Source organism: Leucopleurus acutus (genome assembly GCF_964270905.1).
Source record: "Leucopleurus acutus genome assembly, chromosome: 18".
Lineage (NCBI taxonomy): Eukaryota > Metazoa > Chordata > Mammalia > Artiodactyla > Delphinidae > Leucopleurus > Leucopleurus acutus.
Window position 1 is genome coordinate 50,866,690 of NC_139160.1, and position 18,666 is coordinate 50,885,355.

An 18,666-nucleotide genomic window follows, 5' to 3' on the forward strand; every position below is an offset into this window, starting at 1 on the left:
TTTTCTTATGAATTCCATATGAGCCTTCATAAATTATGTAACCTTGAAAGATTTTCTGAGAAGTTGAACTGTACTGTGATATTTAAATATAAACACCATGTGAATATGAAAAACAATATACAGGGTGCTTAATAACTGATTTGGAAAAAGTTAGCAAAATTTCAATTCTGTTGGAATTTCTGACTAAGGGCCTGCTGTTCAATGGCTTACTGTAAAAGGCATCATGGAAATTCAGTGCTCTGCACATGGGCTGTGAAGATTTATTTTTACTTACTGTTGCTTGGTAGGTTTTCAGCGGTGCAGAAAGCACTCTGGGAATCTCTTCCTTGGATACGTAGTGCTGAAAGAATGCACAAATTCATCACAGCCGCAAAACAGGACCTAATTTTGGAATTTCTTTACATCACAGAGAATACCAGCTTTAAAACTGTTGTACTTTGTTTCTTTTACAACGAAGGCTAGGATAGAAGCTATACTTCATTGTTGTTACAGATTGTTTAAATTAAGAAAGAATTTTAAAAGTCTTCCATGTTTAGCAGTTCTTCTCCCAACACATGGGAGGACCCTAGAAGCAATAAGTTTCTATTTTTAACCTTCCTAAGATACAGCTGCCTTTTCTGTTTAAAAGAAAAAAAAAAAAAACGTTTATGTAAAGAAATGATATTGTTGATATCAAGTGAAGAGAGTAGAAAAATAGGAAAAGAGCTGGCTCACTGTTTGGTCTGTTTTTCATATCTCTTAAAGGCTCTTGCATATAAGAGGTAGGTAGTTTCTTTCTGTTCCCTTAATTCCCCAGATCATCCTCTGCCTTCTCTTTTTGTGATCCCAAGCAAGCCTCTGATAGAATGAGGGAGGGTACATTTTCAGTAGGATCCACTATTTTGGGAACAGTATTGGGCTTACAATTAACCAAGCTCATTCAAATATTATTTGGAAATGATCCAGATTAAAAAATGACAAGTAAATGAGGAGGTATAATTAAGGAACTTTTCACTGAATATGACTTGAGAGGTGTTTCAGTTTGAGTTAGGCTTTCTCATGAAACAGGGTTTTATTGGAAAGATTAATGAGGAAATGGAAATTCAAGGACAGGAATGGTAGCATGGCCGGGCTTCACGGAGGCCTGCACTGGAAGGTTGTTCATTCTCGACCAAAGGACATTCCATCAGGAATCCCCAGACATTCACCTTAGTTCTTGGTCATTGTCAGTTCTTTGTTGGCTTCTGCCTATTTTTCTCCTGCTCTTCCCTCTACCTATTGGCTTCCTTATTCTCTGCTCTGTAGCTGTTTGATAACCAAGAACTTTAGCTGTCTCTCCTTCCTCGTAACTTCACCTTCCTCTAGCTTTCCAAGGTCTGGCCTCCTTCAGCAAGGCGGTGTGGTTGTGGCCATCTGTGTAGAAGAGGCTGTGGGATGGAAAACACCATGGCTGGCTGTAACGTGCACACACTCTCCTTTACTTTCCTGCAATTTCATCTGTGCCTCTTTCCTAACATAACCCAACAATCACACGTACATTCACAAATGCACCCCGTCTCTCCAGCGGGATGGTGATCATCACAGTCAGTTACTATGTCTGGAGGCCTTAACCACCACTACAAAATCATTTGCTCATCCCTGAGTTCTGTGTGCAGATGTTATTCATTCTTCTTCAGTTCTATCCGAATCCTGTACAGGATCTGTCTCCAAATTAAATGGAAAATGTAGATACTGCCCCAGCCCTGAAAGAACAACTGTAATAAAAGTTCTCACGTGAAAAAATAAAAGTGGAAAAAAGAAATCTCTGGGCCCAATTTTGCACCCATATAATTTTGGCTACAGAAAAGAAAGTTTACTTGACTCTCAAAATGGGTAAAAATTTAACAGACAGAAAATTGAGGGTCAGAGAGTAAGAGACTTGATCAGGTGCAGAAAGTTCGTAAATTAGAGAGGTATCCTGGCCTCAAGTCCTCTCTTTATTTTTCCACAGGAGAATTCTGCTATTTTTAAATTTTATTTATTTTTATTGAAGTATAGTTATTGTACAATGCTGTGTTAGTTTCAAGTGTACAGAAAAGTGACTCAGTTATATGTGTGTGTATATATATATATATATATATATAAAATACTCTTTTTCAGATTCTTTTCCATTATAGATATTACAGGATATTGAGTAGACTTCCCTGTGCTATATAGTAGTTCCTTGTTGATTATCTATTTTATATATAGTAGTGTGTATGTGTTAATCCCAAAGTCCTAATTTATCTCCTGCCCCCCTACTCCACTATCCCCTTTGGTACCAATAAGACTTCTTTTTATATATTTAAAACCTGTAATTTTTACAAGAGCTCAAAACCTTGATAGTTTTATAGAAGTAAACCCTATCACATACAACAGTTCAAAATGGTAAACTCTTACTAAGCTTTTAGTCTTCATGCAAAAGAGATTTATAAAGTTTGCAGTGACATGGGTATTTATCAGTTGAAATTATTTTATGCTGTTTAAAGTCAAGTTGCCAATGTTAAGTCAAATAGGACAATGGAAATCTAAATAAGAGTCATAGGCCAATCTGTTAAACTGACACTTGATTTACTTTATTTACTTTATGAATGTATTCACTTTGTATAGTAATTGGATGTCCACATAGATATATGCTTTCTGATTAGTATATTCACAGAGTTGTACAACCATCATTACAATCACTTTTACAACATTTTCATCACCTCAAAAAGAAACCCAATGCCCAGTAGCAGTCACACATCATTTCCCCCAACCCCTTAGCTCTGGACGACTACTAAGCTACTTTCTGGCTCTTTAAATTTCCTATTCCGGACATTTCATATAAATGGAATCATAAAATGTGTGGTCCTTTGTGACTGGCTTTTTTCACTTAGAATAATGTTTTCAAGGTTCACCCATGTTGTAGCATGTCTCAGTATTCCATTTCTTTTTATTGCCAAATGATATTCTACTGTGTGAATGTACTACATTTTGTTTATCTATTTATCAATTGATGGGCATTTGGATTGTCTCCACTGTTGGCTTGTAATTCACTCTTATGAACAATGCCGCTATAAACATTCATATATAAGTTTTTGTGTAGAGTGTGTTTATTTCTCTTGGGTAAATACCTAGGGAGTGAAATTGTTGAATCCTACAGTAACTCCATTTGAGGAACTTCCAGACTGTTTTTTAAATCAGCTGTACCATTTGATGTTCTCACTAGCAGTGTATGAAGGTTCTAGATAGTTAAATTTTCAAGGTGAACTTCCACTGCAGAAAACATTTCTCAAGTGTAATTCCATTTGGAATTTTGTAAGTTCCAACACAATATTTGGTTTTATAGTTTATGGAGTTATTTAATTAAGAAACAAAATTGTGACCATTGATTGCAAGTTACAATTCAGCAATTTGTTTCAATGAAGGATAACGTCTTAACAATAAAACCGTCAAGCAAAAAACATTGTCAGTCATAAGTTCTTCTATAGGAATATTATTCAAGGCATCTAAGGAATAGTTTGGTGGAGAGTTCTCTATTGCACTGGTTCCCACATTTTATTTACATCAGACTCACCTGCTAATCCAGGGCCCACACTTTGAGAACCAGTGCTCTTTTGGGTAAGATGTCAGGCTGCCTCTAAGGTAGTGGTTCTCAATCTTGACTTGTATGTGAGACTTACTGGAGAGGTTTAAAAGACTGCAAATGCCCAAGCCATACGCCAAACCAATTAAACCAAATTCAACATAAGAATTTTGGCAGGACACAGTTCAATCCTTATCAGAACTGTTTACAAATTATTTCACTTTCCTATCTGCAGATTTTGCAAATTGGTGATATTTGATTTTATCTTTCTGAGGACAATACAGACACATTTCACACTCATTGACAACCTTTGTCCTTTGAAACTATTTGCTAAAATTGGGTTTTGTATTATATACTATATGATTTGAACATTTCCAAACAATTCACAGCTAGTTTCATTTTTCTGGAATGACATATTCTAATGATTGTATTAGAAAATCTTCTACTTTCTCATTACTTAGTGTCATTTTAACTCAGCTGTAAAACATCTGTTTTGTGAAATATCTGTCTTAAAACTAGAAGATGGTTTTCCATATGCCAGAGTTGATACTATGTGAACAGATGTTTTCTTCTTCTTTAAGAGCTACCTGGAAATGGAAGGAACAGGCCAGTCAAGAATGATAAATCATGATCAAGATCTAAATCCTCCTCTTGGTCTTTATGTCTCTCCTATATCAGAGTTTACTAACACAGGGGAGGAAAAAGAGCTAAAGCTTTCACTACTCCTGCATTAAAATTTTCCTCTGTCTCATAGGAAAAAGCAAATATGCCTGCACTTTGTTAAGCATAGTGACATTTTTAGATTAGCAGAAATCTAGGTCAAAGTTCTTTTGCAATCTTCAAAGTACTGTTTTCCATTAAAAACAAAATGGAAACTGGAATTTCTCAGAGGAACCCCTGGATAATTTTCATTAAACTGATAAACTGTCAGATATGTTGTACATGAAAAACTTTCTAAGATGGCACTGCTGCTGTGAAAATATTACTGGAACCAATTTCAGATGGTTCCTGCCCTTGGTAAAAAAGTATTCTGTCTTAGTGTTAGATAATGTGACACATGCCTGTAGATGATTCCTAAAGGTAAGATAGTGGTCTCTGTGGAGGAGTAAAGTCGTACATGTATTCTATTTGTGTATCTGTGCAGAAAACAGGCAAACAAGAAAGAGGTTCACTGTATATTTTTAAAAGTTCATTGAACAGAATTGTAATAAAACAAAAACCTTCTATGTGGCCTTGATTTTAAGTGCCAAATATTTGCATTTGCTTTCTCAGGCAAGATGGCCAAGTTAGTGGGTCTACTGAGGCTTTAATCAGCCCATCTTCTAGAACCACTGCCTACTCTTATGAAGCACAGAAGACGCTCAGGTACTGTGGTCAATTATAAAACAACTGACAGGACTATTCTCCTTCTGTTTTTTTTTTTTTTCTCCTTCTGTGTTTTAAAGAAAACATCCACATACAACCTGATCCTTCCTTTGAAATGCAGAAATTTTTAATTTTACCAGTGGCTAAGCAGGCTTATACAAAGGTGTTGAGTAAACAACTTGGTCACTGGTAAGTTGTCAATTATGAATAATGAGTGTAAACTGTGATTTTTCCTTAAAAAGTCTATATTTTTTTTAAAAAGCATGATTGAGAGATTGGCATTGACATTCTTTAAGTAGATTTAAAGGTTTCATTAAATCAGATGTTATCATGATCGTTAATTAAGGTCCACTTTTTGCTTGAGATTTGTGGGGAAAGCAATGGTTTGGAAATATGAATGGGACATCAGAGAAATAGACACTAAAACATGTTACAGGAATATTCAAAATAATCATCGTGCTCTACAACAGACTTATTGAGTGACCGATTTTCATAATAGTATTCTGGAAGTAGGCCAAGGTACTTCTGGAAGTTAAGACAAAATGGGAGACATAAATAAATTTTGCAGAAATGGATTGATACCACTTTAACATTCGTATTTTAAAGGTAATAGTTTAGAAGGACTATATGAGCATTATTGTTTTCATTGGATTGGATAATTGCCTTGTTAATTTGATTATCCTGTAAACAAACTTTAAACATGAAGTAAAATGGTTTGTTTTGCAGCTCCAATGCTGAAACCAGGCATGCAGGACCAAAGGATACTGTTGTGTACACAAGGACGTATGCGGAGAACAGGTACTGGAAATTTATTTGAAGTATTTTGCTATATATATTTTATAATTTTGAAATAATCTGTGTTTAAGAAGGAATGCCATTATTTTAGGGTATGCTTGCTTTTTTCAAATAGCAGAACGTTTAAGAGTATATCAAGTTCTTTATATAAATAAATATATAATTCTTTATAATCTTTCCACTATTAAGTAGTTGTCAAATAATCATACAATTTAATTGAATAGACTAAAAACTATTTTAATATAACACGTGTATACATAATAGGATAGTTATTTGAAAGTTGTCACATAAACATACATGCCCATAATAAGCTTTATAAAATTACACAAGTATTGCTATGCTAATTTGGAGTCACACTTTAATTAAATGGTTCTATCGACTGTTGTTTACCTCTAATGTGAAATAAGGGGTATAACTTTTAGTAAATAAGCTCTGGCCCACAAAATCTGCTGCTTGATATGATGGATGTTGAGGAAAATGTCAAACAAGGTCAGGGATTCACAAGTCATTCGATTTTGCAGAGTATAAAAACAAGAATTGGCCTAATTGTGGTGTAGGGTAATGGTGGGGCATTCAGATGTGGATATACGCACGCGTGTGTCAATCATCGCCCATTTCAAAGAGGCCAGAGAGCAGAGTATGGGAGCGGGGCTCCCAGAAATTCGAGGTGCGTTCGATTTGAGCAACCTTCCCCCCAAAAGGGATTCCTCAAACCCCAAAGTAAGTTACCTTGTAAAATGCAACCTCAACTTTGATTTTGCTGCTTAATCCAATTCTCCCTAAAATCTACACCGACAGTGCAGTATGTATTAGACCAGAGGCCCTAGAATCAGAGCTGGGATTGAATCTTAGTTTGTCATTTACTGACTATGTGGCCTCAGCAAAACTACTTAACTTCAGTTTTCTGTCTCAATTCAAGTCTCAATTTTCTGACCAATAAAATGGGAATAATTTTGTATGTATCAGGCATAAATATGTGCAAACTTTTATTTAGCATTGTGGGCTATGTGTTCCGTAAAGTAGATTCTATTTCTAACAGCAGTCTGCCTACGGGCAGTTTGGAGGGAGAGAAGGATTTCTCATTAAAAAATCCCAAGTGAGGGCTATGGAGGTATCCTTCACTGTATGAAATAATAGGAACATATTGCTTCTGGTCCTAATATGCTCCCAGGTAGTGTAGGTACTGGGGAAGCAGTTATGGACAGTCAGCTGGTTAGTGCACTGCAAACTTCATTTGTCTCCAGGAGAAAGTGACGTTTACAAACTGGAGCAGAAAGGGAACAAAGAGGACTTTTAAAAGTTACAATATTTTTGCATTCATTCTAAATGATTCCTGGATGTTTTCAAGCAAATATAAAAACTTCCAAAGCTTTCTCTAAAAGTTCAGGAGTGTTTCTCTACGTGGATGGTGTCTGTCTATATTTGCCTGCACTGGCTCGTGCTTTGTGTATATTCTTTATGTGAGGCTACAGATAGCTTTCTTTTAGTAAAAATAAGGGAGGTGCAAGTATAAACTTCATGAAAAACAATAACTGCTTTTCCTGCTTACACTTGTTCTTGCACTCTCCTTGCCCCATTCTTTATTTATCTTGGTGAATATGTCAACTTATGTCAACTTGGAGGTTTCTTGCATATCAATGCTTCTCCAGATTTAAAAAAAAAAAAGAGTCAGTACATTGTCCTGGCTTGTAACATCCCAAAGAATAATAATAATGAGGCTGTGTGAGTGGGTGTGTGTGTGCTTCCTTGCCTGCGTAGAGGTATATACTTCAATATTAGGGGAACAGCCCAATTCTCACATGTCCATATGTGTTCGTTTCTAGTAAATCACCAAAGGATAGATATCAGGAGAGTATCTCTGGAAAATACATACAAACCATTTATTCGACTTCAGATAGGTGAGTATGTCTGTATTTCCATACATAAAAGTATATACACACACATATAAACATATGTATTTTTATATATTATAGATAATATATATGTGTGTACATACTTTATAAATATACATTTTATTATGTATGTGTATATGTATTTATATATAATATATATTTACATATCTTCATTATGTATATAGCACTGAAATATATATGTACACATTCTTGTAGTCCATTGAACTTGGAGATGACATTCCTGACAGCGGTTATATTGGTGATTGTATGAGTGGAACAAAGAACAGCAACCTCTGCATCTAGGAATTTGCTCCTTGACTTCCTGGCTGTTGTTCTTTGATTTTGATGTACTTTATTCCAGTAGAGCTTTCTGTGCCTTACAGCTGCCTCCCAGGCAAGTGTCTCTGCTGTTGGTGATCCCAGGAGTCCCCAGTACTGCCACATTATTAGCATCTAGGCTTCATTGCATCCCTAGACCGTGCCCTCAGCCCTCCCTCCTTGCGGTTTTCCAAAGCCAGCTCACCTTACAAACAGCTGCGCGGATGTGCCGCTGTGACCCACTAGGGCCCGTGCTCAGTTCCCAGGAAGGAGGTTAGGGTGAGCATCAATTTAGTGCCGGTAAACTGACCTCAGGCTTTTGCTCTTGATTACTCTCTTTTTCCATTTTATGCTCAGTCGGGTAAATAGGTGACACTCGTGAGACTGTGGCCTGCAGACTTCCAGCGGAGGAAATAAAAATAATTAGCATTTCAGTCCAACCCCTGGAAACCAGCTTAATGCAAATGTCCGGTATTCTATGGAAGGTATTTCTCTATTGCAGGGGGTGGAAATATGGGACTGAGGGTCACGACATATCTTTTTTTTTTTTTTTGTGGTACGCGGGCCTCTCACCGCTGTGGCCTCTCCCGTTGCGGAGCACAGGCTCCGGACGCGCAGGCTCAGCGGCCATGGCTCACGGGCCCAGCCGCTCCGCGGCATGTGGGATCTTCCCGGACCGGGGCACGAACCCGTGTCCTCTGCATCGGCAGGCGGACTCTCAACCACTGCGCCACCAGGGAAGCCCCCATATCTTATTTTTATGCACAGCCTCAGCTTGTAACGCAGTCCTTGGCACCTAACAGGTACTCAATAAATTATTCCTGAATAAACAAACCTATGTTCCATTTACTAAGGGAAACATAGGTGGGCCAGGCATCAGAATTACATCCTCTTTTTGTCACTTTTGTTAAGATCTTCTATTACCAAGGCTCTTCTTAGTGTCTTGCCTTTAAGTCACACCTCTTTGATGTGACTATAGGAGCACCACAAGTACTGCTTAGATAACCAAAGCACCAGAGCTAGGTTTTTCATAACGCTCTGAAAAGATCTTTGACTAAGTATGATCTTTTTTTTTTTTTGGTCACAAGGCACAGCTTTGTTCCATGACCAGGGATCAAACCCAGGTCCCTGGCAGTAAGAGCATGGAGTCCTAGCCACTGGAACACCAGAGAATTCCTGACTAAGTATCATCTTAATAAGGATAACACCAACACCAGAGCTTTCCCTGGGCTCATATTTTTATTGTTAAGGAAGAAAAGCATTCTACATTAAAGTGTTGCTCTCGAAGTGAAGAATTTCACTCCTGTTCCTCAAGTGATCCTTGAAACTTTTTTAGTCATCAGAGCAAAAGTCAATTCTCCGTTAAAACTGGTTAGTCCAGCAAACTTTTTCTGTTGATCATTGTGTGAAATTAGCTGCATCCCCACAGTTCTTACCTAAGCACATCAATCCCATAACGTGACCAGTGCCCCTTTACAAGGTAAATACCAAATTCCTCTGTACGTGATTTATGGGCCTTCAGAATCTGATCCTGCTGAATATTGACTGATGTTCAATCACTCCAGCCACCCTCATTGTGTGGGACCTTGGTACATCCTGTTCACTCTGCTTGGAACCCCTCCATCACGCCCCTCCCCACCTCACTGAGCTCCCCTTGAGAGCTCCTTCACCCTCAAGCTTTAACTCAGATGGCACTTATGCTGACAAGCCTTTCCTGCTTCACCCCAGGGATAAGCTGCTCCACTGGCTGTGTTCTCCTAACTCTTTTCACACATCCATAAATATGTGGTGACCATCCAATCACACACCTGGCTACCCTAGTGGAAAGAAGGCTTCTCATTGGAGGAGACTCTCTCACTCTTCTTTATATTCCCAGCTCCTGTCTCAGTGTCTCTGGAATGGAAGAATGCTAGAGAGTGGCAGTTTTTACTCTGGAAGTGCTTACAGTCTAACATGGGAAATTTAAGTGTGTGGGTACCTACATATGCATATATGTGAAAAATGCATAGGGAACTATTTGCCCGGAATATGTAAGCAAGTACCTAGAGAGATCATTGAAAGAGGGAAATATTTATTTATGTACATAAGGGAAGAAGAGATTACTAGAATGACTGAGAGTATAAAATGAAACAAGGTTTATCTACTCCAATCCCTTTCCTCTCTTACTCCCTCCTCCCCTCAACTTTCCCTCCTCTCTGCTTCTAGTCCTGCACTCGATGACAGGATAGATAGTGGTTTCTGGGCATGACTAGTTCTTTCTAACCCAGCGAGCCCAGTCAATCTCACAAGCAGGCCCAGAGGTAGCATAGGGCTCTGTGCCCGCTCTGCCTTCATTCAGATCCCGCCTCTGCCACTCACTGGCTGCATGACTTACCCTTCTGTGCCTCAGCTTTCTCTTCTGTAAAATAATGATAAAAATAAGAGTACCTGCTTCTCAGAGATGTTATGAAGAATAAACGAGTTGATAGTGCCTGGAAAGCAAAGTGCGTGGAAAATGCACTGCACATATTAAGTATATTAGCACTATTAAGTATTAGCTATTTTGTGTGTGTGTGTGTGTGTGTGTGTGTGTGGTACGTGGGCCTCTCACTGTTGTGGCCTCTCCCATTGTGGAGCACAGGCTCCGGACGCACAGGCTTAGCGGCCATGGCTCACACGCCCAGCCGCTCCGCGGCATGTGGGATCTTCCCGGACCGGGGCACGAACCCGTGTCCCCTGCATCGGCAGGCGGACTGTCAACCACTGTGCCACCAGGGAAGCCCAAGTATTAGCTATTTTTATTTCACCACCCCGGTATGTATCCTACTTTGGAAATTTCAGGCTTGTTTGCTAACACCCTGAGACTAGTAAACTCTGCAAGGTGCTAATTAAGACCGTCCTAAGACCTTCCAAATGGAAAAGAATCAAGTAGTTATTGGTCTTTCTTAAGACTCTGGCGTGACCCAAGGTCTTTTGGACTTGCTGATCATTTATTTATTATTGAACATTATTTTTCCAAAGTAAATAGCAAAGCTCTTTTTTCCCCATCAAATTTGTGGTGAGATTATATCATATTGGAGAATTTTTGTCATGAAAGGGCCCCCAATATTCTGAGTCTTACAATGACACCAAGAGAAGTGGCATAGGGGAGCGTTTTAGTGACTCTAGACCCTAGAATCTAGGTTATCCATCATTTGTGAATTCACCAACACATTCTTGAATGGATTTCTATTTTTGTCCTATTGAATGTTTTGAGAGTTAAATTTTTATATTAATCTGCAGCATAAATTTTCTATGATATAAGTACATTAATAATTCAAAGCCCTCTTCTAGCTTCAAGGGGTACTTATGACCTAGTTCAGTTAGAAAACTGTGAACATCTTTGTCCTGCCCAGATGCACTTTTGATTGCTAATGAATTAATAATCTGAGACTTTCCTTCATGTTAATTCTTTGATATCATTTTGAAATAACTAGAAGAATCAGTCACTTATCCTGCTATCCTAGGATAAGTAAATCCTCAGCTTTCCTTGATTTTTACACAATTTACTACAGTATCAACACAATTAACATATCATTTCCATACGACTTTATGGGGAATACATCTGTCTTTTGCATCATGACAAATTTATTTTTAATTGCTTACATCTCTATAGGTCTGTCATTGAAATGGATATGTGCACTTACTGTCGAAAACCCTTGGGCACAGAAGCTAAGATGATTTTAAATGAATTACAAATTTGCTGCCATTCCACTTGCTTCAAGGTAAGGCTATGTTTATTGCATTTAACTCAATATAAAATTGCATAATGATTGGAATAAAAATAATTATTTAATGAAATATATGAGATGAAGTTAAAGCTTTCAGAAACACTGTCATGCACATTAATAATGCACTATTTAAACATTTCTCAGAGTTCTACAGCCTCAACCTCCAAGGTTTATAATTACTCTCTTGGCTTTAGGCTTAAAAGTTGATTATTGACACATTTATAACTCTTACCCTACAGATTGAAATCTGTAAAAAGATAAACACTTGTTCTCTTTAGAAAAGTTTTTGCAGCATTTTCATAAATCATGCATTACATAAAATATATAATGAAATCTGAAAAGGCAAAGAAATTGTTGAGAAGAAAGCTAGCATCTCCTTACATTATGAAATTAGGACCAATGGGCTTAACAGTAGTTGAAACTCAGTCTGCTTTTGAGAGCATGATTAATTCTAATTAAATGTGGCTTAGTATAATAATAAAGCGTACATAGTAGAATGCGTCACAGTTTGTGTTTTTATATGCTATTTCTTTTACTTTTCACAAAAACAGTCCGTAGGTCAACAATATAGATTTTGGTGTAACTGGGTGAGCACTTAACTAGGAACCTGAAGACTTGAGCTGGAGTTCTGACTGACACTAATTGAGGCCATGTGACTTTGGACATCATCTAAATTAGCTTAGCCTCAGTTTCCTCATCTGTAAAATGAAGTAGCTGATTAGACCAGTGGTTTCCAGCCCTGGATGCATATTATAATTGTCTGGGGAGATTAGGAGAAAAATAGAGTGCTTGGGACCAGCCCCAATTACATCAAGAATCTTAGAGATGACTGCTGGGCATTGGTATTTTTACCATCTCCTTAGATAGATCTAACAGGCAGCCAGTTTAAGAACCACAGCCTAAATCTATGGGTCCCTTCTAGTGCTGATATTCTATGACTGATACAAATTATCTAATTCAGTTAAGTAGATGTAATACTTTCACAATTGATTGCTTCTCCTTAAATTAGCTTCAGAAAGTGACACAAAGCAAGAAGAAATATGATGCCTCATTTTGAGCAAATAAAATCCAAAAGACCCTCATATATAGAATTCTATATAAAATGTAATCTGAAAATTTCATAATTATTTAATTATGACAGTAAAATTTCCTTTTAATTATTAAGTTTACTCAACGAAACAAAAGTTAGTCTATAGCTCCTCATTTAAAATTATTATGCAGAAAGTTTTTTAAAAGAAGAAAATTCTTCTGATTATTGCTTTTGGTAAATAGGAATAATTTCCATTTATTATATTTTGGATGATTTATTTCCATTTTCAACTTAATTATAAAATACTACTGAGAATAAAAATGTCCCCACACTCCTAGGAAAAGACAGATTATTCTATAGCCATAATAATAGAGAACCATCTGAACTGGCTTAAACATGTCAAACTGATCTATGACAATTTGCGTCAGTGAACTTGAAAGTCAGCCAGTTGGCAGTGAACTTGCTCCAGTGAGTACAGGTCTAAGGCAGATGTCAACCCTTTCCTTCCTCTTTAACCAACACAACTTGAAACAAACTTCCCCCTAAACCCTGCATAGGATCAGAGGTTCGTTTTGCTCAATGACGCTATACCCGCACAGCATAGCTCTCCCTTAGTAAGCAAACAATAAATGCACTTTGTGTTTTTGTTTGCGATATCCAGTGGTGATCTTGTCTTTGGCATAACCAATTTCTGAAAATGTATATCTACTCTGTTGTGAGTTACGTAGAGACTTCAGTGGTGTATATGCCCTGAAATGCACACCTCCATAGTAGAGAGATTTATGAGAGGATTTATTTGAAAAGTTCAGTGTGTGGATCACAGACAAGTAAGTATACTCTTATTTTCCCTCTGGGTTCTCTTGAGGCTTCATCTGAGTGTTGCTATGAAGGATGGTACTGAATAAAGTAAGAGTTTTGTTTGTTTTTTTCGTTTTGTTTTGCGGTACGCGGGCCTCTCACTGTTGTGGCGTCTCCCTTTGCGGAGCACGGGCTCCGGACGCGCAGGCTCAGCGGCCATGGCTCACGGGCCCAGCCGCTCTGTGGCATGTGGGATCCTCCCGGACCGGGGCATGAACCCGTTTGCCCTGCATCGGCAGGCAGACTCTCAACCACTGCGCCACCAGGGAAGACCCCAAAAGTTTTTTGTTTTTTTTTTTAATCCTGTTACGCCAAGAATCTAAACTTCATATATAGTATAAACTTTATACATTCTGTTTAGTGTGAAATATGCAAACAACCTTTGGAAAACCTACAGGCCGGTGACAGTGTTTGGATTTATAAACAGACAATACATTGTGAATCTTGCTACTCTCAAGTTGTAGGTAAGTGTTAAGCTCTGTAAGGAACCATCACTAACATTAATGAACTTTTAATATTGATGAAAGATCTCAAAACTAAAAAGTATTTTCTTAATTATATTAAAAATTCAGCTGCAGATAACATGGTGGCATTTCACTTTATGGTATAAAAATCAGTCAACATTTATATTTTCTTCTGACGTCAGACCAGACATAGATACAACTAAGCAAAAGTCATTTATTTTAGGAAATTTTCCAAACAAAAACAGATTTTCTTTGCTCTACTGATCGGTGGAGTTGAAGTGCATTTCTGTGAATGACCTTTACATTTGCACTGGAATATACTTTTTTTAAACGTAATTTGGTTATTATACTAAATGCCTTTTAATGTTATTTTGAAACAGAAAATTTAGATTAATGGTGTACAATTCTATATTAATGTTATTTTTAAACGGAAAATTTAGAGTTAATGGTGTAGAATTCTATATTGCATATAACATTTGAGTATTTTTTTTTACCTTTAAGACCAACTTTACTATAATTTGGATACCTAATTAGCATAAATGTGAGAAGAAACATTAGGGGTCTGCATTTTTAACTTATATTTTCAATAAGCTTAGCATGAAAGCTGTAAAAGTTGATTTAAAAGATGTGTACATTGCACAGTAAGCTAGCAATATAAAATCCTATGAAACTTCATTGTAAAGCTAGTATCAACATTTAATTTTTGCTTCAATAGTAAGTAGGTAGAATAACCATGATGATATTGGGGAGCTGGTCAACAGCACTGTGTGAAAGGCAAGTTGCCTGCTGGTGGTGAATGAAAAAGGAGCGTTTGTGATTTTTACACGGGATCCAAAATATGGAATTTAAAGACAAGTGTGTGATATTAATGAGGTACTGAGAGGCTACATCTGGAAAATACTCTGAAAAATATTCAGAAAGCCATGTTCCATCAGGCTGCAGAATCAATGACAAGAACAAAGCTAATTATATTCATACTTTGCCTTCTATTTTCTGCTTTCCCCAGCCAGTTCTCATATTTCTTTTTTTTTTTCCTAATCGAGCAGCCTTATCAGGATCCATTGTTACATCAAGGGGCCTTGATGTGCATGGTGCAGCTCTAAAACTTGCAGTCCCGGGAGTCCATGATACGGTTTAGGAGATGTGGTTACCAAAACACTCAGAAGTCTTTGTGTTTTCTTCCCGGTGTGCATTTTTATAGTATATTTAAGTTGTCAAGACATGACTCTCGGGCATGTCATAAATATGAGCACAGGGCATTGGTACTTTGTATTCACGGTATGACGAAAAGCCATGCCACAGTGATGAATGCAGTAGGAGGTGAAAGTAAAATGCTTAACCCACCACTACCCCCTTGATGAGTAATTATTTATTTTTAAAACTTTATTATAGTCTTATTTTTGTACTGAATTTATATGTCTAACTTATTTTCTTTAAATTTTTCAGCAAAGTGGATTCAGTAATCCTGGCACATGAAAATCAAGATGAAAGCATTCACTAAGGAGTTAAAATTTTTATTGTAAGAACATATAATCTAGAAAAGCTTTTACACCAAAGATTGACTCTGGTATAGAATTAACAACTCTGCTATTGCATAAATAATCTAATTGCCTCCACTAAGGTCACATACATAAAGGGAACCATCTGGTATCTGGTTAGATTTAGAGATCAAAATTTCAAGTGGTTCTAGCACCCAGTGTCAAAGGAAGCATGCTTCTGATGGCAGTGAGCATTGCCAGCCTTCACCAGGTCCATCTCTGCTCAGTATTAGGCTGTGTGTCACGGTTTCCATTATAGACAAATTTACCATCTTCTCACCTTTGTTTCCCTAAGAATTTGGATTTACAGACGTTATTGAAATCTTGATAAAACTGTCATGGGAGCAAGATATGTTTCATTTATGTACAAAAGTAATGTTGATAGAAATTTTGTCAGAAAGATAAAGTTTGGCAGAAAGATGTTAACGTATAAAGTTGTATGGACCTCAGAAAATCACTTAAACCTTTCAGATTTCTGTGCTATTATCTGTAACATGAGGGCCAATGGACAAAATGATTTCTAAGGTCACTTTCTGCTCCAAAATTATCAGATTCTAAAGCAAGTTTTTGTTTGCTCTTTAGAAACATACCTGAATATGTGTTTGTTAGGCCTATTGAACTAGATAGGATATCTGAACAGTTTAACCTTGGTATCATCCTTCAGTTTATCACTGATACAAGTTTTATAGAATGTGTTTTAAAAACAGAAAGACCTGCATTTATGGGTAATGGGTAAAATCATATGACATGGTGTTTACGTAATTTGTCAGGTTTTCTTTGCATGCATTTCAAAATCTGGATTCATAAATGATCTATGAGAAATAATGAAAGTTATGGACTACAAAGACATGTTCTTTCGCATGCTATATCTATTCCTATTACATAGCACTTTATATTTACAGATGGCTTATAAAAATAAATGAACTGTCAGTTATACAGAATCTTCTTGTACAGTGTCTATAAATATTACTCACTGACATTGATATGTCAGTTATATGATCATAATTTATTATATTCTGTGCCATGCTGCTTAAAGTAATTTTTTAACTGCTCAATCTATAACTTTGATTTTTAAAGAGCTTTTTCTTAAGGAATTGAAAATTCAGTAATCTTGTGAGGAACTATTATTATTATTAAAATTGAGACATTGCACTTATAAACTACTTTATATGCACATAGCAATTGCTTCTCAAAGGAAAGCATATGGAACATTGAGAGAGGGTGGAATTCTAAGGGAGTTTAAGGCAGTTGTAAAAAACTGACAAACTAGGGAGATTAAAAGATAATCATGTATTTTCTAAATGTTGATAAATGTAGAGTTATTCTTCTGTATAATGATTTCAAGCATCTGTTCCTCTTAGACACTGGTCCACAAAGTGTTAAACACTAATGCTTATTAAAATACAGAAATGTGTAATCATTGTCCTATGGAGAGGGAGCCAGAAAAAACAATTAATAATAATTTGATATTCATTAATTCATGCTTGATGAGAAGCGGTGGTAATTGAGCCATATGTTTTATTGTTCTCTTATTACATGCTATCAGACTGGATCAAAAGAAATAATTTTCTTAGAGTTGGAATTTGTGGCAGGAAAGGACGAATGAAATAGTATCCCTCTCTTTTATATAAAGTATATTAACATCTCAATGCCTTTGTGGTAATTAAAAATCATTTGAATATCATTTTTAAAGGATTCTACTGTTGAATGCTTAATTTAAAAAAAAACCTAAAAGGAACGTAATTCTCACTTTTCTGTAGCTGTTTAATGGACCCTTTCTTCTACAATAATGTATTAAATTAAACCAAAAGCTGTTGTAAAAATGGAATAAATACAGAGTGGAGAGAGAAGGGCTCCTGATTTACCAAGTCCGCCTCATCATGTCTGGGATTACTTGCACCATAGGAATGACAGATTCCTAAAACAGTTCGTAAGATCTCATTCTTTTTTTTTTTGCAGCTAACTAATTATGCTATGATTGGCATACTTTTCCTGGACACAACTGCCTAAATCTCAGAATACCAGGCCCTGAATTCTATTACAAATGAAGAGATGTCTCTAAAAAATAATTAATCGCTCCACTATGAGAGTATCCTTCCAAAAAGCAAAACAAAGATATATCTAGTAATCTTGGAAATAGAATTTGTTAAAAACCTTTTTTCTTTTACTAAGGCCAAGAAATAAAAATTTATTCAAGAAGTAATCTATGCATCCTTAATTGTTTGATTGCAATCACTCCTATAATTAGATAGGAGTGATGAGACAGTCCAGTTCTCACTGCTGGGGCATTCTCTGACTTGTTTACTATGATAGAAAATCATGAGTGTTTGGAACATTTTCCTATTCAGCTTGATTCAGAGCTCTACCAAAACAAGTGACCGTTTGGTCTACGTAGAGGCAAACTTACCATGATGATGTTGATTTTTTTGTTGTTGTAGTTGTTACTACTGAATATACTGGTTATTTGGTACAATGTAAATAAATTGTTTTTAGCATTCCACATATTCCATAGCACTCAACAGTTCCCAGAGGCACCCATAAATATCTGTATTAACTTGGATAGGCCATTTCCCTCATGGGTCAATTTCCTGCTACTTAAAATGTGGGATTGAGAACATTGGCTTGCTATTGTACCCACCAGTGCAAACACTGCAAGAATCTATGAATCTATTCCTGCTGCTTACCCCATTCTTAGATTATCTCTTTTGTTAGATGCCTAAGAGTTGGTGAATGTTTTGAATGTGCTGCAGAATTGCATGTTAACTTTGTCACAACACAAAGTGAATTCTGGATCGTGTTTACTGGATCTTTGTCCTGCCATTTGAGACGTATGGCTTCTGAGATAGTACTGAAACGTTCAGATGTCTCCTGAGTTAGGTAATAGTTTCCGTTTTTTCACTAGAAGAGAGGAAACTGATCATTATCATTGCCTTATAAATGTCATCTGGGAAAGATATTTTAACTTCATTGCCTCTTTGAAACATTCTTCTCATTAATACATTGAAATGCCCAATCATTCTAGACTCTGTTTGAAAAAATGCATTGTTCATAATCTACTGTCATTCATTCATTCACTCATTCATTTGTTCTGTTAT

The 18,666-nt window shown here is 36.7% G+C and overlaps 1 protein-coding gene across 1 annotated transcript in view; it reads left to right on the forward strand.

The window, feature by feature from the left end:
• LOC309974606 (uncharacterized protein) overlaps nucleotides 1-17,774 on the forward strand; it is a gene marked incomplete at its 5' end in the record, with an annotated part of 128,911 nt that extends 111,137 nt beyond the window's left edge. Inside the window, 6 exons of the mRNA XM_082859266.1 lie at nucleotides 4,835-4,927; nucleotides 5,654-5,725; nucleotides 7,546-7,620; nucleotides 11,567-11,675; nucleotides 13,931-14,033; nucleotides 15,480-17,774. Coding sequence (XP_082715392.1) covers nucleotides 4,835-4,927; nucleotides 5,654-5,725; nucleotides 7,546-7,620; nucleotides 11,567-11,675; nucleotides 13,931-14,033; nucleotides 15,480-15,496 — 469 coding nt within the window. The 3' untranslated portion in view covers nucleotides 15,497-17,774. The remainder of the gene's footprint in view (nucleotides 1-4,834; nucleotides 4,928-5,653; nucleotides 5,726-7,545; nucleotides 7,621-11,566; nucleotides 11,676-13,930; nucleotides 14,034-15,479) is intronic.
• Nucleotides 17,775-18,666: the final 892 nt, after the last annotated feature.